A 16,119-nucleotide genomic window follows, 5' to 3' on the forward strand; every position below is an offset into this window, starting at 1 on the left:
TTCACACAGGAAGGATAGAAATAAATGCACAAGCACCATCCACACCCAGGAGTCATGCCACCCCACCCTGTGAGAGTGGCTTTAAAACTCTGCCTTCACTGTGCTCCTGAGGGTCATTCATTCCTCTGTCTTTCCGAATACAAGTGCTGAGGAAGACCAAGTGATTTTCAGACCCATGGATGTCCTCAGACCCTGGGAATGAAGTACCACACCCAGGAGGTCACAGCCAGCACCTGACTCTACAGAGCTGGAGTCAGGCTGGAGGGATGGCTCAGCGGTTAAGAACACTGGCTGCTCTTGCAGAAGACCTGGGTTCAATTCTCAGCACCTACAATTTCTAACTCCAGTTACAAATCTGATGCCCTCTTCTGCTGGGGACATATACCTTCCTTGTCTCAAAAAAAAAAAAAAAAAAAAAAAAAGAATAAAATAATGTATTAAAGTCAATATAGTTACCATAGCAATAGAATTCATTTTACAACTTATGAGTTGATACACGAAAACCACTTCAAAATCTGACATCTGTGTTATTTTTTGGAGTGCTTAAGAAACTAGGACTACAGCACTTGATTAATTTTTTTACAGAAGTGAAGAATTGAAAGGCAGTTCAGCATCCACACTTCCATCATTCTGGGATCAAAAGGCAATGTGTGCAGTTCTAGCCAGTGCAACAAAACACGAAAAACACAATTAAACACTAAAAAGGAAAACAGCAAAATATAGGGATTTACAGCATCATGCAAGCAGGAACTTCAGCAGATGTGTCAAACTACATGGGCTTAAAATGGAGAGAAAACAGGGCTTTAGTTCTAATAGCATCGAAGAAACACGGAAGCTGATGAGTCTGCTAGATCCACACAGGAAACCATCAAGCACTCAGATGCTGTAAAAGACCCAGATGGAAGGGCTGAGCGTGTAGCTCAGTGGCAAGGTGCTTACCTAGCATGTGTGTGGTCGTAGGTTCGATCCCCAGTGAGTGCTACAGCACTTGCAAACAATCATATTCATAAAGTGTCTCATTTTATGACCTAGTATTATAAAGATGTCAGTTGTCAGATGTACACTGAGCCTCAGCTACACACTGAGACTCCCAGAGTAGTCATCTGAACTCAGCTAATCACTGGTGTAAGGCATTTACTGTTAAAATTGCAGTAGAGTGTGTGTGTGTGTGTGTGTGTGCGCGCGCGCACGCGCGCGCATGGGTCTGAGTGCAAGCACATGTTATTTGTGGGTGCATGCACATAGGTCTGTGTGTGTGCATGTGGACGCCAGATGCTAACATCAGATGTCATCGTCAGTTCTCCACTTTTGGCTTATTTAAGATTTATTTTTGCCCATGCTTCTAATCTCAGCACTTGGGTAGCTGAGGCAGGCAGATCTCTGAGTTTAAGTCAACCCTGGTCTACCTAATGAGTTTGAGGACAGCTGGAGCTATGCTCAGAAACCCTGTCTCAAAAAAACTAAACAAACAAAAAGATAAGATAGATAGATCTATAGCTATCTGTATCTTTATAGATATTCTTGTGTGTGGGCATTGTACTTGCCTGTATTTCTGTGTACATGTATTGCAGGTGTCCTTAACCACTAAGCCATCTCTATAGCCAGACAGATCTTTTTTTTTTACATTTCAAATGTCCCCCTTCCCAGCTTCCCCTCCGCAAACCCCCTATCCCATCCCTCATTCCCCCTTCCTCTATGGGTGCTCCCCTACCCACCCACTCCTGCCTCACTGACCTAGCATCCCCCTACTCTGGAGCATTGATCCTCCACAGGACCAAGGGCCTCCCTTCCCATTGATACCAAGTAAGGCAGTCCTCTACTACATATGCATCTGGAGCCATGGGTCCCACCATGTATACTCTTTGGTTAATGGTTTAGTCCCTGGGAGCTCTTGAGGGTCTGTTTAGTTGATATTGTTGTTCTTCCTATGGGGTTACAATCCCCTTCAGATCCTTCAGTCCTTTCTCTAACTCTTCTATTGGGGTCCCTGAGCTCAGTCCAATGGCTGGCTTCGAGCATCCACATCTGTATTGGTCAAGCTCTGGCAGAGCCTCTCAGGGGACAGCTATACAGGGGTCCTGTCAGCAAGCACTTCTTGGCATCAACAATAGTGTCTGGGTTTAGTGTCTGCAAATAGGATGGTCCCTAGGTGGGGCAGTCTCTGGATGGCCTTTCTTCAGTCTCTGCTCCACTCTTTGTTCCTGCATTCCTGTGAGACTGGTCACGGCAGAACTCCTGAGGGTCAAGCTGTCTCTGGGTGTGATTGGGGTGTGGAGGGATGTACTACAGGGTCTACTCTGGGGCACAAATGCAACATTAATCTTTCCTAACATGTCTCAAAGATTGCCTGAGTTCCCCTCATGGAACCCTGCAGCAGTGCTTAGAGCATATCCCATTGGACCATGCAAGCTTGCTCAGCTCCTTAGAGCACATCCCATTGGACCATGCAAGCCTGTTCAGCTCGATGATCAGTAGTTTTCATTTTCAACTTAAAAAAGTGGTTACAGATAATTTTTGTACATGTATTTTGCATCCAGTTACTTTACTAAGTTGCCCTCTGATTTTTGTATTTATCCATTCATTTGTTTGTGTTTGTTTGATGGTATCCTAGCTGCAGAATCATCTCTTCTGGTTTTCTTTTCCTTTAACATTTTTTAAAATTTATTTTGCATGTGTGTATATGGATGGACAGGCATGCACACACCTTGGTGTCCCTGTGGTGCTCAGGGGACAACTCTGAGGAGTTGGTTTTCTCCTTCCACCATGCAGGTTCTGGAGGGTCATCAGACTTGGTGGCAAATGCCTTTACCTAATGAACCATCGCCCTTTTATCTGATGAATATTCGTACACAGTGCAGAGCCGGTCCCCACTTTAGCTGGTGACTATTCTTTGCATACAGCACTGCCTTCCATCTCTGCTTCCCACACTCCAGACCCTACTTCTTGTTTTCATATCAGCTGCAACTTCACAACAGCATCAAGTGGCAGCCACTGCAGCTTTCATGGTGAGATCCTGGCAGTGTTGGTGATCACCAAGCAAGGTATCCTGAAGCCCAAAGGTAGCAAGAAGCCCATTAATCATGCAGAGCTTCAGGCTGCCATTGCCGGCCCCACAGCAGTTCCATGCAATTCCCCAGGTGACTCACACACCTCCAAAGGGGTGACTTGTTTGTTTGCTTGCTTGCTTGTGACAGGGTTTCTCTGAGTAGCCCTGGCTGTCCTAGAACTAGCCCTTTAGACCAGGCTGGGCTCGAACTCACAGAGGTCTGCTTGCCTCTGCCTCCCCGAGTGCTGGGATTAAAGGTGTGCGCCATCACTGCCCTGCTCACAGTGATTTATGTAGAAGATGTGTGAGAACAGTGTAGTTGCCTGATGAGAGGCATCTCCCAGGCCCCCAAATCTCCTCCTCTTTATGGCTGTCATGCATTTTAAAGGTCAAGTCCCAGAGCAGCCCTGTGTCCTGCTGACTCTCTTATTCCATCTCTGTCCCTAAACGAGGCTCTAGAGATATCTCTAGGGCCCCAGGGACTGTGGCTGCAGGCTGCAGGACCTGAAGGCAAGGCCAGGCTGCATGGGAGACAGCTGCTTATATTATAATCCTCCCAGGTGTCCTTCTCACAGATGGGACCCCTGTGACAGCAGTCTGTCTCACAGCCAGATGGACTTGACCCCAGCACATATGAGAAGGGCTGTGATTTGTTCTGTAGGTGTCTCATACAGTCTGGGGTGGCCTGGCCTGAGAGCACTCACTCCCCAGTAACAGCAGTCTTTTCTAACTGGGGACCCAGCTAATCTTCTTGTTTATTTTTGAGACAGTCTCATATAGCCCAGACTTGCCTTCAGCTTCAGTGTAGCCAAGGGTGACCTTGAACTTCTGTTCCTTCGGCTCAAGGTTTGGGAATACAGGTATGCACCGCCACACCCCGTCTGCGTAATGCCGGGAATGGGGCACAGGCCATTGAGCAGGCACTCAGTCAACACAACTGCAACTTCTTGGCTCACCTGTTTGCAGCCGTGACTATAAAGACAGAATGAGCAGGAAGCTAGGGAGAGACAGAAGCCAAAAGTCTCAGACAGGTGTCCAATAGAGCAGTAAAGAGAAGAGAGAGATGTTTGTAAAAAAAAAAAAAAAAAAAAAAAAAGTGGATCTTGGGAAATGAGGCATCCTATGTACCAAAGCCCAAGTGCTCAGGCATCAGACTGCTCAGAGGAGGGCAGGCGAGAGACCTGGGACTCAACTGCACACAGATGGAAGACAGAAGGTAGTGGCAGGCAGCTCTGCCACTTTTTGTTGACTGACAGTCCTAGCCTCTCCCAGCATGGGCAAGGGTGTAAGACCAAGCAGGAATTCCCAGGGAGAGTGAACACTGACTGTAGCCAGATCCTGAGCAGGGCTGGAGGTAGCCATGTCCTTCCACAGACTCTGAAGACAGTGAGGTCTTCAGTTTTCTGCGTTCTCCAAGAGTAACGGTGAAGGCTGACATCCCAGGAAGACTTCCAGGCTGCGTGGGCCTGTGTCCCTCAGGATCCTACCCAAGGCCTCATGGACAGGGCTTTTGAACCCACCTCCCCTTTGCCCTGTGTGAGCAACAGCTGGCTACTCCAATGGGGACCAGGGTCCACAGAAAGGGCACAGCCTAGCCTGCAAGTTCTGGGATTCAGGGAAGGTAGAGGGCCACCACCACATAGATGACCCAGCTGGTAGACACGAAGACCCCGAAGAGTAGGCTGAAGAGCACAAGTGAGCGGGCCTTCCTTGAGGCTTCCTCTGCCTGGGCCAGGTCACCCCGGCCCAGGGCTGCTCGAGTCTGTAATGAGACAGGCCAAGGTGGGATGTGCCAAAAATGATCCCCCTCTACCCGCCCCCAAGCCCCACCAGCACACCCAAAAGGTTAGGCCCAGGCCACAGGCCAGAAACTGACATTCTGAGAATGTTGGGAACCAAAGCTTGTAGAGGCGCAGGAGTCATGGAAGAGGTGCCTCACGCATGAGCAATGCACCCAAGCTTGGCTCACACCACCCAGCAGCAGCCCTCAGATCTCATTCCCCCCCACCCCACTGTGCTGGGGCTGAAAGCCCAGCAGACTTAAATGACCTCCCTGGGCCACAGCTGATGGTAAAGCCACAAGCCACTGTCTTACCTCTGAGCTGTTTGCTCCCCTCAGGTCTGACTAGTGATGACCTGGGCCTGAGACCTCCCGCTACTTCCCAGCAAGGCCAGGCTGTTACTTGTAAGCATATACATGCGTGCGCACACACACACACACACACAGGCTTGCCTTCTGTCAGAATGTTAAGTCACCTTTATCAGTGAGTCCAGTGCTGGGCATATGAACAGTAAGGAGGGGATGGGGAGGAGGGGAGCTAGTGAGGTAGAGGTGGAGGGAGCTATGCAAATGAGTGAATGAACATGGAGAGGGCAGGTAAGTAGAGACTGGAAGGTGAGTAAGCAAAGAGGCAGATGAATTAATAGATGATGGATGGGTGAAGAGTGGGTAGCTGAATGATGGAGTGATGTGTCTTAGTGGGTGGGAGGGTGGAGCGATGGATTAACAGATGAATACATGCACGATAGCAAGATAGAGTAGTGGGCAGGCAGATGGTTGCCAGACAGCAGGGCAGCTGAGGCAGCCAGAATTATATGCAAACTAAAGGATGCTGAAATACAACACCTTGGGCCTCATCCATCACTTATACATTTTTTTGTTTCAGAAATTGCCATCACAGATCCCGGGTAGTGAGGTCACAGGTAAAAAAGGGGGAGGGGAGGGGGGACAGAGGAGAAGGGCCAGGCTCCATCCAACAAGGCTCACCCCTGGGTCCGGCTCGGTTGCCAGCTGCTGGCTGCTGAGTGGGACCCCTACGAGTCCCCACAGGGGAGGTTGTGTCTTATGAGTGTGTCCCTCCAGGTCACCTACCTCATGGGAGTAGACAATGGCAATCATCCCCGTGAGCAGGCAACAGAACAGGGTCACCAGCACCGACTCCATCATGAAGTCCTTGGGCAGAGGCCTGTGCTCCACTTGCACGGGAGCAGGCCCGCCAGCCACGGGGCTGCCATACTGTGGGGTAGAAGCAGGGAAAGTCACGCTGACCCACTTCCCCTCCGCACACCCACCCATGCTGAAGGAATCCTCTCATCCTGCCCTACACACAATGTAGCCCAGAACTGGCTACCAGATGTCTTATCTGCCGGGGATTGTGAAGGCTCAGAGTCTCCACTGGCAAACCTATGGCTGCCTGCTTTCATTTCATCAATAGGGTGGATTTGGCTGGACTGAAACTCTGAAGGTTCACCAGCCTGAGATGAGAGGCTTCTGCTAGAGTTAAAGGCTTGAGTCACCTGGTTCTAGCACTTAAGAGTCAGAGGCAACAGGATCAGTTGTTCTCAACTACATAGTGAGTTCCAGGCCAGCCAGAACTACATGAGACCTTGTCTTTAATTTTTTAAGTTATTATTATTATTGTTGTTGTTATTGTTATTATTATCATTATTATTTTCGACCAGGCTATTGCCTCATGTCCACCCCCTTGGGGCCTTCACCACTGGTATCACAGAACACTTCTCAGAACACTGGCCACCCCGCAGCCTGTGCCATGCCCAGTATCCTCCCTTCCTGGTCCTTGGGAACTCTGTTCCTTATCTCCTCCTCCTGCCATGGAGCCTTGTGCTCACCGTGGGGAACGGGAAGGAGGCTCCACCAGGGGGTGGGAAGAGCGGGCCGGTGGGTGGCGGGTAGAGGGCAGCGGGCCCCGGCGCCGGCTGGAACAGCACCGGCACCTGCGGAAAGGGCGGGTAGAGTAGCGCCACTGCCTTGGGGTCCGGCGGCGCGTAGGGTGGAGGCTCGCCCACGAAGCCGATGGGCGGCCCAGTACTGCCAGTGGCCTTAGGCCCGGGACCCGCCTCGCCGGACACAGACGCGGGTTCTGGGTCCCCCAGGGCCGGCTCGCTGCCTTCTGCGGCCTCGGTCCGATCCTCCTCTGGCCCCGCGTCTTCTTCCAGCAGCTGCGGGCGGCGTGGGAGCTGCGGGAGCGATGGCTGCGCGGTGCTGCGCTGGTCCTCGGCAGCTTGGGGATCCTCCCGGCCTGCGGAGCTGTCGCCCCCCTTAGCGTCGGGACCTAGGGAGAAAGGCAGAGCTGGGAGTCAGGGTCGGAGAGATGGATTCGTTGGTGCTGTGCCTTCTGTGCAACCATGAAAACCTGAGTTCAATCCCAGAACCTGCATAAAAATCAAGGCAGAAGTTTGCCATCCCAGGGGTGGAGACAGGTGGGTCCCGGGGTTCACTGGCCAGCTACCTTAACCTAATGAGAGACTCAAAAAACACTGTAGGCAGCTCCAGAAGAGTCATTTCTGAGGCTGACCTATGGCCTCCCCTCTCGGGAAGAAAATTAAGGACAAAAAAAAAAAAAAAAGGTTCACAATGGAAAGGGTAAAAGGTTATGTGTATACTTTACACTTTTTAAAAAAGTATGCATTTTATGTGCATGAGTTTATCATGCACATAAAATACATGCAGTGCCTATGGGGGCCAGAAGAGGGCAACAGATTTTGTGATGGTTGTGAGCTGCCATGTGCTTGTTGAGAATTGAACCCAGGTCCTCTGCAAGAGCAGCCAGTGCACTTAACCCTTGAGCCATCTCTCCAGCCCTGGCCACCCTTTTTGAAAAGCTTGCCGCCGGGCGGTGGTGGCGCACACACCTTTAATCCCAGCACTTGGGAGGCAGAGACAGGCGGATTTCTGAGTTCGAGGCCAGCCTGGTCTACAGAGTGAGTTCCAGGACAGCCAGGGCTACACAGAGGAAACCCTGTCTCGAAAAACCAAATAAATAAATAAATAAATAAATAAATAAATAAATAAATAAATAAATAAATAAATAGCTTGCCTCTCCAGCTGATTATACAAAAGTCCCCTGAGCCACTGAAAGTGAGAACAGGGGGTAGATTAACCTCCCAGTCCTGAGCCCCAGACTCGGCCACAGGAGAGATGTGGGGCAGAACTGGGATAGTCCAGTCTGTCCTGCTGAGCCCAGGATAAAGGAATGGTCTTGCAGTAAGAGGGAAGATTCTGAACTCCATGAGCACTGCATGTGAGCTGGGCCATCACCTGATTCCTTTGCCCTTGACTGTCTCTGGTCCTAGAGGAGCCTATGTCCTGAACAATCAGGAATGCTTTGAAGCTCTAGAATCAACACCCCACCCACCCCACCCACCCCACCGAGTACTGGATGCAGCCCTGAGCACCAGGCTCAGGGAGCAGACCCACACAAACACAGGAGGCTGAGAAAGGAGCCAACCATGGGAAGCCATATAGAGGTAAACCAGCTGCGATTGAGGGCCAGAACCGACCAGGCTGATTAAGGATGGAACATCACCCCAGCCAAGGAATTACAATGGGGCCAAGAAACAACATTAACAGCCTGGCATCCAAGACACAACACAACCCTGAATAATAATCTGCAATGTGAAGAATTAGGACTGTGAGAGCATTCTTAAAGAGAAAAGAGCAAAAAACCCTGCAATTCCAGCACTGGGGAAACTGAGGCAGAAGGATTGCTGTAAGTTCAAGACCAGTCCAGGCTACAGCTTGAGACCTTATCTCAAAAGCAAGAAGAAAGGCCAGCTGGAGGGCTTGGCACAGTAAAGGTGCTGCTGGGTCTGCTGACCTGAGTTCAATTCCCAGGACCCACACAGTAGAAAGAGAGAAAAGACCCTGCAAGTTGTCATCTGACCTCCACTGCGCGCCACGGCATTCCAGTGTTTGCACAAGAACACCTGGATACACACACACACACACACACACACACACACACACACACACACAGAGAGGAGGAGGAGAAAGACCAACAAAAATAAAGCCAGGTGGTGACAGCGGTGGTACATGCCTTTAATCCCAGTACTAGGAGGCAGAAGCAGGCAGATCTCTGTGAATTCAAGGTCAGCCTGATCTACAGAGCAAGCTCAGGACAGCCAGGCAGGGATGCATAGAGAAACTCTTATCTCAAAAAACAAAAACAAAACAAACAAAACTAACACCTGCCAGCTCTGATACTCAGACACTAGAATTATAAGAAAAGCATCCACTATAACTACGTTCCACAAGATAAAAAGAAGCACACTTGAAATAAATTCAGCAGAAAAAAAGAAAATAACCGAGTCTCAGTTTAAAACTAAAATTTTCTTGATTTATCGAGACAAGTGTTTACTATGTAGCACCAGCTGACGTGGAACTCACTAGGTAAACCAGGCTAGCCTCAAACTGGGGGGGGGGGGGTCCTGTGATGGGGGGGGTGTCCTGTGATGAGGGCCTGAGGAGCGTCTGATATTTAAAACAAGATCACAACACATTTTAACTATGTTTCCTTTGATGTGTTTGAACAATAACTCAGAGTTAAAACACTAAAGAGAACTGTTAAAGGCTGGGATATAGTTTAGTGGTAGAGAGCTTGCCTGGCATTCATGGGATCCTGGGTTCAATCCTCAATATAGAACAGGGTGGGGGGAGGGGAGGGATGGAAGAGGGAGAAGGGAAGGTTTTTAAAAATCACATCCACAGACGGGCAGTGGTGGCGCACACCTTTAGTCCCAGAACTTGGGAGGCAGAGGCAGGTGGATTTCTGAGTTTGAGGCCAGCCTGGTCTACAGAGTGAGTTCCAGGACAGCTAGGGCTATACAGAGAAACCCTGTCTCAAAAAACTTAAAAAAAAAAAAAAAAAAATCACCTCCACAGGGCTGCCAGGCCTCAGAATGACTGTGCGTAAGAGTATTTGCTAAACACACATGAGGTTCAGATCCACAGCTGTGAACCAGACACCTCAATGCCATTGGGCATGGAGACAGGAGGGTGGTTTCAAATTTTTTGATCCCTGGGCTGAGTGAGAAACCCCTCACAAGGGAATAAGGTAGAAAATGCTAAACACGCCTGGAGTTCCCCTCTGGCCTTCTCTGCCGACTGAGGAGCCACATTTACATATACAGAGACAGACACACATACACATCACTGGCTCGTTGGAGCGCCTCTCCTCTCTTGTGGAGAAATCCTTCCACCACCACTGCCTATAGATACAGGCAGACCACTGTATAGATAATAGCAATCGCAGTGCTAGGGGGCCAAACAAGTGCCCAGTCCTGGACTCAGGGCTTACTCCTTACTTAGACCAAAGAACCAGGGTCGACGACTTAGAGCCACCAGGAAAAGAGCCCGTCCTTCCAGAACGCTGTCACATTAATGCCAGGCCCCTGCCCCAGTTATCATAACAAAAACCGCAGTTTCCCTGGATCCTGCCTGCTCAAATACCGAACCTGATGGCACCGAGATAGGGGCCGGGGAGTAAATAAATACTCTGGCTACGCTGGGCTTCTCGAGTTCTGGACACCTGAGCCTGAGGCGATAGTCCAGCTGAGACAGGGCGGGGGAGGGGGCTGTTCCAAGGCCTGGGGTGTTCTAGCAGGGGATGGGACAGAGGGGAATTCTACTAGTCACCCCAGCATCCTCTGCGGCGGATGCAGGGAGTGTGAGGGGCACCCAGGGTTACTCTGCACTCTGCACAGGTCATGGCCCCCTGAGCCTGGGAGTCTCTAGAGACAACGTTTTTTGCCCCATCCCCACCGGCGGGGTCCGCTGGTCGGATGTGTGGCTTTAGTGGGGCCCTACCATGGAGCATCCGCGCCAACCCACCCAGCCCGCAGTTTCTGATCCAGGCTGAGACGTCTCTTCCAACCTCTGCCTCCTTGTTGGGTCGCCCTGCTTGGGGGACCTCAGCCTGGTCGGGAAGGGGTTGGCAGGGGGGATGGTTAACAAAGCCAACAGACACTGGACGCAGCAAGGAGATTCCAGGAGGGAAATGCAGAGCCACCTGCAGCTGCCAGGACACCTGCTGTCCACCTGGGGCCTGTCCTTCCCCAGCTGTCCCGCAGCGATGCAAGAAAGGGCGGGAGCTTCTGAGTTATCCCCCGCAGCCTCTTGGCGCCCCCTGGACTGTGGGTGCGAGTGTCCCACGGCCCCAGTATTGCCTCGCTCTTGTCCGCACCCTCAGTCTCTGCTCTGTGTTCCCTGTACCTCGCGCCCCTCACCTGCCTCCATGGCCGGATCAACGTGGGTGCTCACAGGCTGTGCTGCTCAGGACCTGGAGCCTGGGTCCGCCCCAAGCCGGTGGACGGCACCGGCTCGGGTTTCCTGGTGCCCGCCGGGCGGCAGGTTAATAATTGGCCGCCTTGTTTGTCCACGGCTGAGTCAACACCTCGTTCCCTCGCGCCCTGGCGCTCGCACCCACCCTAAGTCCTCTTGGCTTGGAATAGCTAGAGCTGCAGCGGACCCCGAAGACAGGGTCCCCTCTGTGCAGCCTTGATCGATCCCTTTGCGGATTCGCCCGGCCTGGGTGTTGAGGAGGAGAGCCATCAAGAGAATGGAATAGGCAGGAAGCACGGGCAATTCCCACGGGGATGGGTAGAGCCAGGAGAGAGACCACAGGGAGAGGTGGCCTACCTGGGAAGAGAAGCAGAATGTAACTGTGACCCAAAGGCGGGAGAGTGTAGCTAGGTTTTTTCCATCAGCTTCTCACCCCCTGCCCCAGAGAAACCAGGAGTGTAAAACTGAGACTTAAAACACCTGCCCCCCACCCTCCCAGCCTAGCCCCATCGCTGAGATCCACCAAGCCAAAGAATCTACCTAAAATACCACACTCACAAGGCAGATGTGCTTGGCCACCCTTTGTATATTCCCAGCTGAATTCCCAGACAAGAAGGAAGATGCCTAGGAAATGAACTGAGTTTCAAATTGGCTTTCACCAGGCCTTGAAGCTTGGGGCCCTCGAGGCAGAGACGAGGGATGAGGAGAGATGGCTTACAGCGTTTACAAAGAACGTCACTGGAGAGCCTCTGGATAGGGAAATGAACTCTTCCCACCAGCGGAGTACATGGTTCAAGAGTAGCTCATTCATGCCACCCAGAAGCCCCTAAACTAAAGGAAGGGAAGCCCCTTAGAAGCCCCTAAGTTAAAGGGAGGGGCTGGAGAGATGGCTCAGAAGTTAAGAGCGCTTGCTGCCCTTACAGAGGACCTTGAGTTTGGTTCCCAGCACTCACAATGGACTGTAAGTTCAGATCCAGGGCTCTGACGCCCTCTTTTGTCCTCTAAAGCCACTGCACTCACGGGCCCATACACAACTACAAAGTCTTACTTTTCTATTGCTATGAAGAGACACCGTGACAGAAGCAACTTATAGAAGAATCTATTGGTCTGATGTTGGCTGTCTCTGAGGGGAGGAACAGCAGCCCCGACAAAAGGGAGGCTAGGTTTTTATAGGATGCTTAACTTGACCTAAAGATCATTACAGGGAAAGGAGATTGCTGAAAACAAAGAAACCATCATAAACATTAGATTTTATCAGGGAACCTCTAGTCATTAAGATAGCAGAACGTGTTCTAGGCAGTGGTGGCCCGTGCCTCTAACCCCAACACATCAAAGGCACAGGCAAGTGGATCTCTGTACCTCCTGGCCGGTGATGAATTCTCACCTCAGACGCTGAAAGCCACTGATTAAGCAACCTCACAGGAGACTGCAGTGCAGCCAGCCACCACCCAGAACCACAGGCTATTGCACTACACCTTGAAGTTTTGGAGTGACGTGTTTCTAATAGTAGGCAGCTAGATCCCACATCTGGAGTTCTGCAGCTGAGTGAAAGCATACAAAAGGCACTGGAAGAGAAGGTTGCAGGTTAAGGCAAAGGGACGGCTCAGGAGGAGCTGTCACAGTTAGGAGCGTGTACTCCCATGGGTCTGGTGTTCGGCTCCCAGCACCCACACCAGGCCATTCACTAAAGGCACGCGCCACCACCTCCCAGCTCACCTGCTGCAGTAAATCTCCCAAATATGCCCGGGCAATGAAGACACAGTACAGTTAATATGATTACATTCTGTGCGCCTAGATTGGGCAGATCTACCACTACACTGCCATCTTCCACCCTTAGAACTTGCGATTTCTCCAGGCCATGTGCTTCTGCTCTGCTTTTCTTTTTCCTCCTCCTCCCCTGCCACCTCTCCCTCTTCCAATTTTCTCTTCTCTTCTCCCCGCCCCCCTTCTAGCTCCACCTTCCCTTTTATCTGCCCAGTCCTAACCTAGATTTTTTGTTTTTTTAAAGATTTATTTATTTATGTTATGTATGAGTACCCTGTAGCTGTCTTCAGACGCACCAGAAGAGGGCATCGGATTCCATTATAGATAACTATGAGCACCAGATACTTGCTGGGAACTGAACTCAAGACTTCTAGAAGAACGAACAGTCAGTGCTCTTAACCACTGAGCCCAGCTCTCCAGCCCTAACCTTGCTCTTTTTAATTGTCATGGTTTTTTTAAGTTTTTTTTAATTTATATGTATGAATGTTAGTCCTCTGGGAGAGCAGCCAATGGCCATAAGCCATCTCTCTCCAACTCACATCTCTAAAAAAAAAAAAATGTAAAAATATTTAAATGGGTGAAATTCTGAGGGTGATGTCATGGCCTCTGTCTACTATGAGCGTGGTGGATCCTCATATGTAATTGTTTTGAAGGGCAACATAAAAAAAGGAAAGCTACTCCTGTCTCCACTGCCTGTCAGCATGGCTGCCTGCTGCCTCTCATCCGTAGTACACTAGGACTTAAAGTAGACAGGCCTGCAGGCAGTGGTACACACCTTTAGTCTTAGCACTTGGGAGGCAGAGACAGGTGGATCTCTAGTTCGAGGCCAGCCTGGTCTACAGAGGGAGTTCCAGGACAGCCAGGGCTACACAGAGAAACAATGTCTCAAAAAATGGAGGTGGGGCTGCTGCCACCCTCAGAGCTTTGCTTCATCTGACCAGTTTGAAATGGAGGCCTACTTCTTAAAGAAAAATGTCATGTGGTTGTTTAAAAATGTAGTGCGGCACTGGAGAGATGGCTCAGTAGTTAAGAGCACTGACTGCTTTTCCAGAGGTCCTGAGTTCAATTCCCAGCAACCACATGGTGGCTCACAACCATCTGTAATGGGATCCAATGCTCTCTTCTGGTCTGAAGAGAGCAATGATGTACTCATATACCTAAGATAAATAAATACATCTTTAAAAATAAATAAATAAAAATAAAAATGTAGCCGGGGAGTGGTGGCACATGCCTTTAATCCCAGCACTCGGGAGGCAGAGTCAGGCAGATGTCTGAGTTCCAGGCCAGCCTGGTCTACAGAGTGAGTTCCAGGACAGCCAGGGCTACACAGAGAAACCCTGTCTCAAAAAACCAAAAAAAAACAAAAACAAAAACAAAAACAAAAACAAAAACAAAAAACCAAAAAAAAAAAAAAAACCAAAAAACAAAAAACAAAACCCAAAAATGTAGTGCATCAAAATTCAAAAGTAAGGCTGAACATGGTGGCCCATGCCTTTACTCCTGGCATTCCAGAGGCAGAGGCAGGTATCTCCTCAGTGAGTTCAAGGTAAGCCAGGTCTACAGAGTGAGTTCCAGGACAGCCAGAGTTATGTAGATAGACTCTGTCAAAATATATATAAATAAATAAAAATAAAATAAATCTTAAAATAAATTCAAAAGTAAAAACTCCTGACAACCTATTGTTGTTGTAAATGCTATTACTTACCTCTATCAGTTTTTTTGTTTGTTTGTTTTTTTGGTTTTTTTTTTTTTTTTTTTTTTGGTTTTCTGAGACAGGGTTTCTCTGTGTAGCCCTGGCTGTCCTGGAACTCACTTTGTAGACCAGGCTGGCCTCGTACTCAGAAATCCGCCTGTCTCTGCCTCCCAAGTGCTGGGATTAAAGGCGTGCGCCACCACGCCCAGCACTCTATCAGTTCTTAATGTGACCCAGCCAGTCCCCCAATAATTGAAACTCAGTCCTATCAAATTTTTTTTATTTTTTGTTTTTTGTTTATTTTTTGAGACACAGTCCTATCAATTTATTTAATCAGCTTAGCACAATTACTGGGCGATTATCCTCAATCTATTTTTCTGTATGCTAGACTAGCTAATACCCATCTGTGCTTCCCAAGTTACTTATGTTTGCGTCTCACCTGGGCTGCCTCTCTGCTCCATCCGTCTGTCCTCAGGATGCACTCCAGTTCACCCCCTCTCACAGCGCCTTGGCCTTCCCCTCACTTCTTTTTCTCTCTCTCATAGTTCCTCCCTTTGAGACCCAGCACAGTAACCAAAACTGGCCTCCTCTAGTGTCCTCAAAAATTGCCTGTAGCCACTTTCAGTTAACCACTCAGAGAAGATTGGCAAGCAAAGTTTATACATCATCTGGCATACATGAGAATGTGCTGTGGGACTGCAACCAGACCTTGGGGGGCAGTGTTTAGCATCTGAATACATAGCAGCAGACAGGTGGGGTGACACATCTGCCACCCCAGCACACACCTGTCAATCACCTCAGCACATGTCTGTCACTTGAGCACACACCTGTCACCCCAGCACTCTATAGGTGGAAGTGCAAGTATCAGCAAATTCCAGGTCATTCTTGGCTACATAGCAAGTTTATCAGCTTGGGCTACATGAGACCCTGTTGGAAAAGGAGGAGGAAAGAGAGGAGGAAGAGAATACCAGAAACAGATATGGACCTTTAACCCCAGCACTTGGGAAGTAGAGGCTGGTAGATCTATGTGATTCTATGTCAGCCTGGTCTACAGAGAAAGTTCCAGGACAGTCAGAGCTACAAGACCTACATAGTGAGACCCTGTCTAAAAAATTTTTTTCACACACACACGCATATACATACATATATATGTATATACACATATATATATATTTAGTGGCGCACACCTTTAATCCCAGCACTTGGGAGGCAGAGGCAGGCGGATTTCTGAGTTCAAGGCCAGCCTGGTCTACAAAGTGAGTTCCAGGACAGCCAGGGCTACCCAGAGAAACCCTGTCTTGAAAAAACAAACAAACAAACAAACAAAAAACAAAAAAAACTGCAGGCTTTTCCACCCATGCCCCAGTTCATGAATAATAATTAGGAGGTTTATAATTTATCAATAAATGCCTAGGCTTTAAACTAGGTTTGTTTCCCAACTAGCTAGTGACTCAGTTACCCCATTCCTCTCTCTATGTCTGCCACGTGGCTGATTACCTCTCCTCTTGTTTCATACATCTGACTTCCTCCAAATAA

The 16,119-nt window shown here is 49.5% G+C and overlaps 1 protein-coding gene across 3 annotated transcripts; it reads right to left on the minus strand.

Annotated features, from left to right (window-relative positions):
• Positions 1-449: 449 nt before the first annotated feature.
• Positions 450-11,195, minus strand: Gm13420 (predicted gene 13420). Of its 3 annotated transcripts, none has more exons than NM_001370924.1 (4): positions 11,072-11,126; positions 6,677-7,119; positions 5,919-6,062; positions 450-4,043 (listed from the first exon to the last, which is right to left on the minus strand). In NM_001370924.1, the coding sequence occupies exons 1-4, from the start codon at positions 11,079-11,081 to the stop codon at positions 3,999-4,001; spliced, it is 642 nt and encodes a 213-aa protein (NP_001357853.1). In that variant the 5' UTR covers positions 11,082-11,126; the 3' UTR covers positions 450-3,998. The 3 variants fall into 3 exon arrangements, with proteins under 3 accessions (NP_001357853.1, NP_001357852.1, XP_006498560.1); NM_001370923.1 differs by having other exon boundaries at positions 450-4,808; XM_006498497.1 differs by lacking the exon at positions 450-4,043 and having other exon boundaries at positions 4,715-6,062; positions 11,072-11,195.
• Positions 11,196-16,119: the final 4,924 nt, after the last annotated feature.

The sequence above is a fragment of the Mus musculus genome, chromosome 2 (assembly GCF_000001635.26).
Source record: "Mus musculus strain C57BL/6J chromosome 2, GRCm38.p6 C57BL/6J".
NCBI lineage: Eukaryota > Metazoa > Chordata > Mammalia > Rodentia > Muridae > Mus > Mus musculus.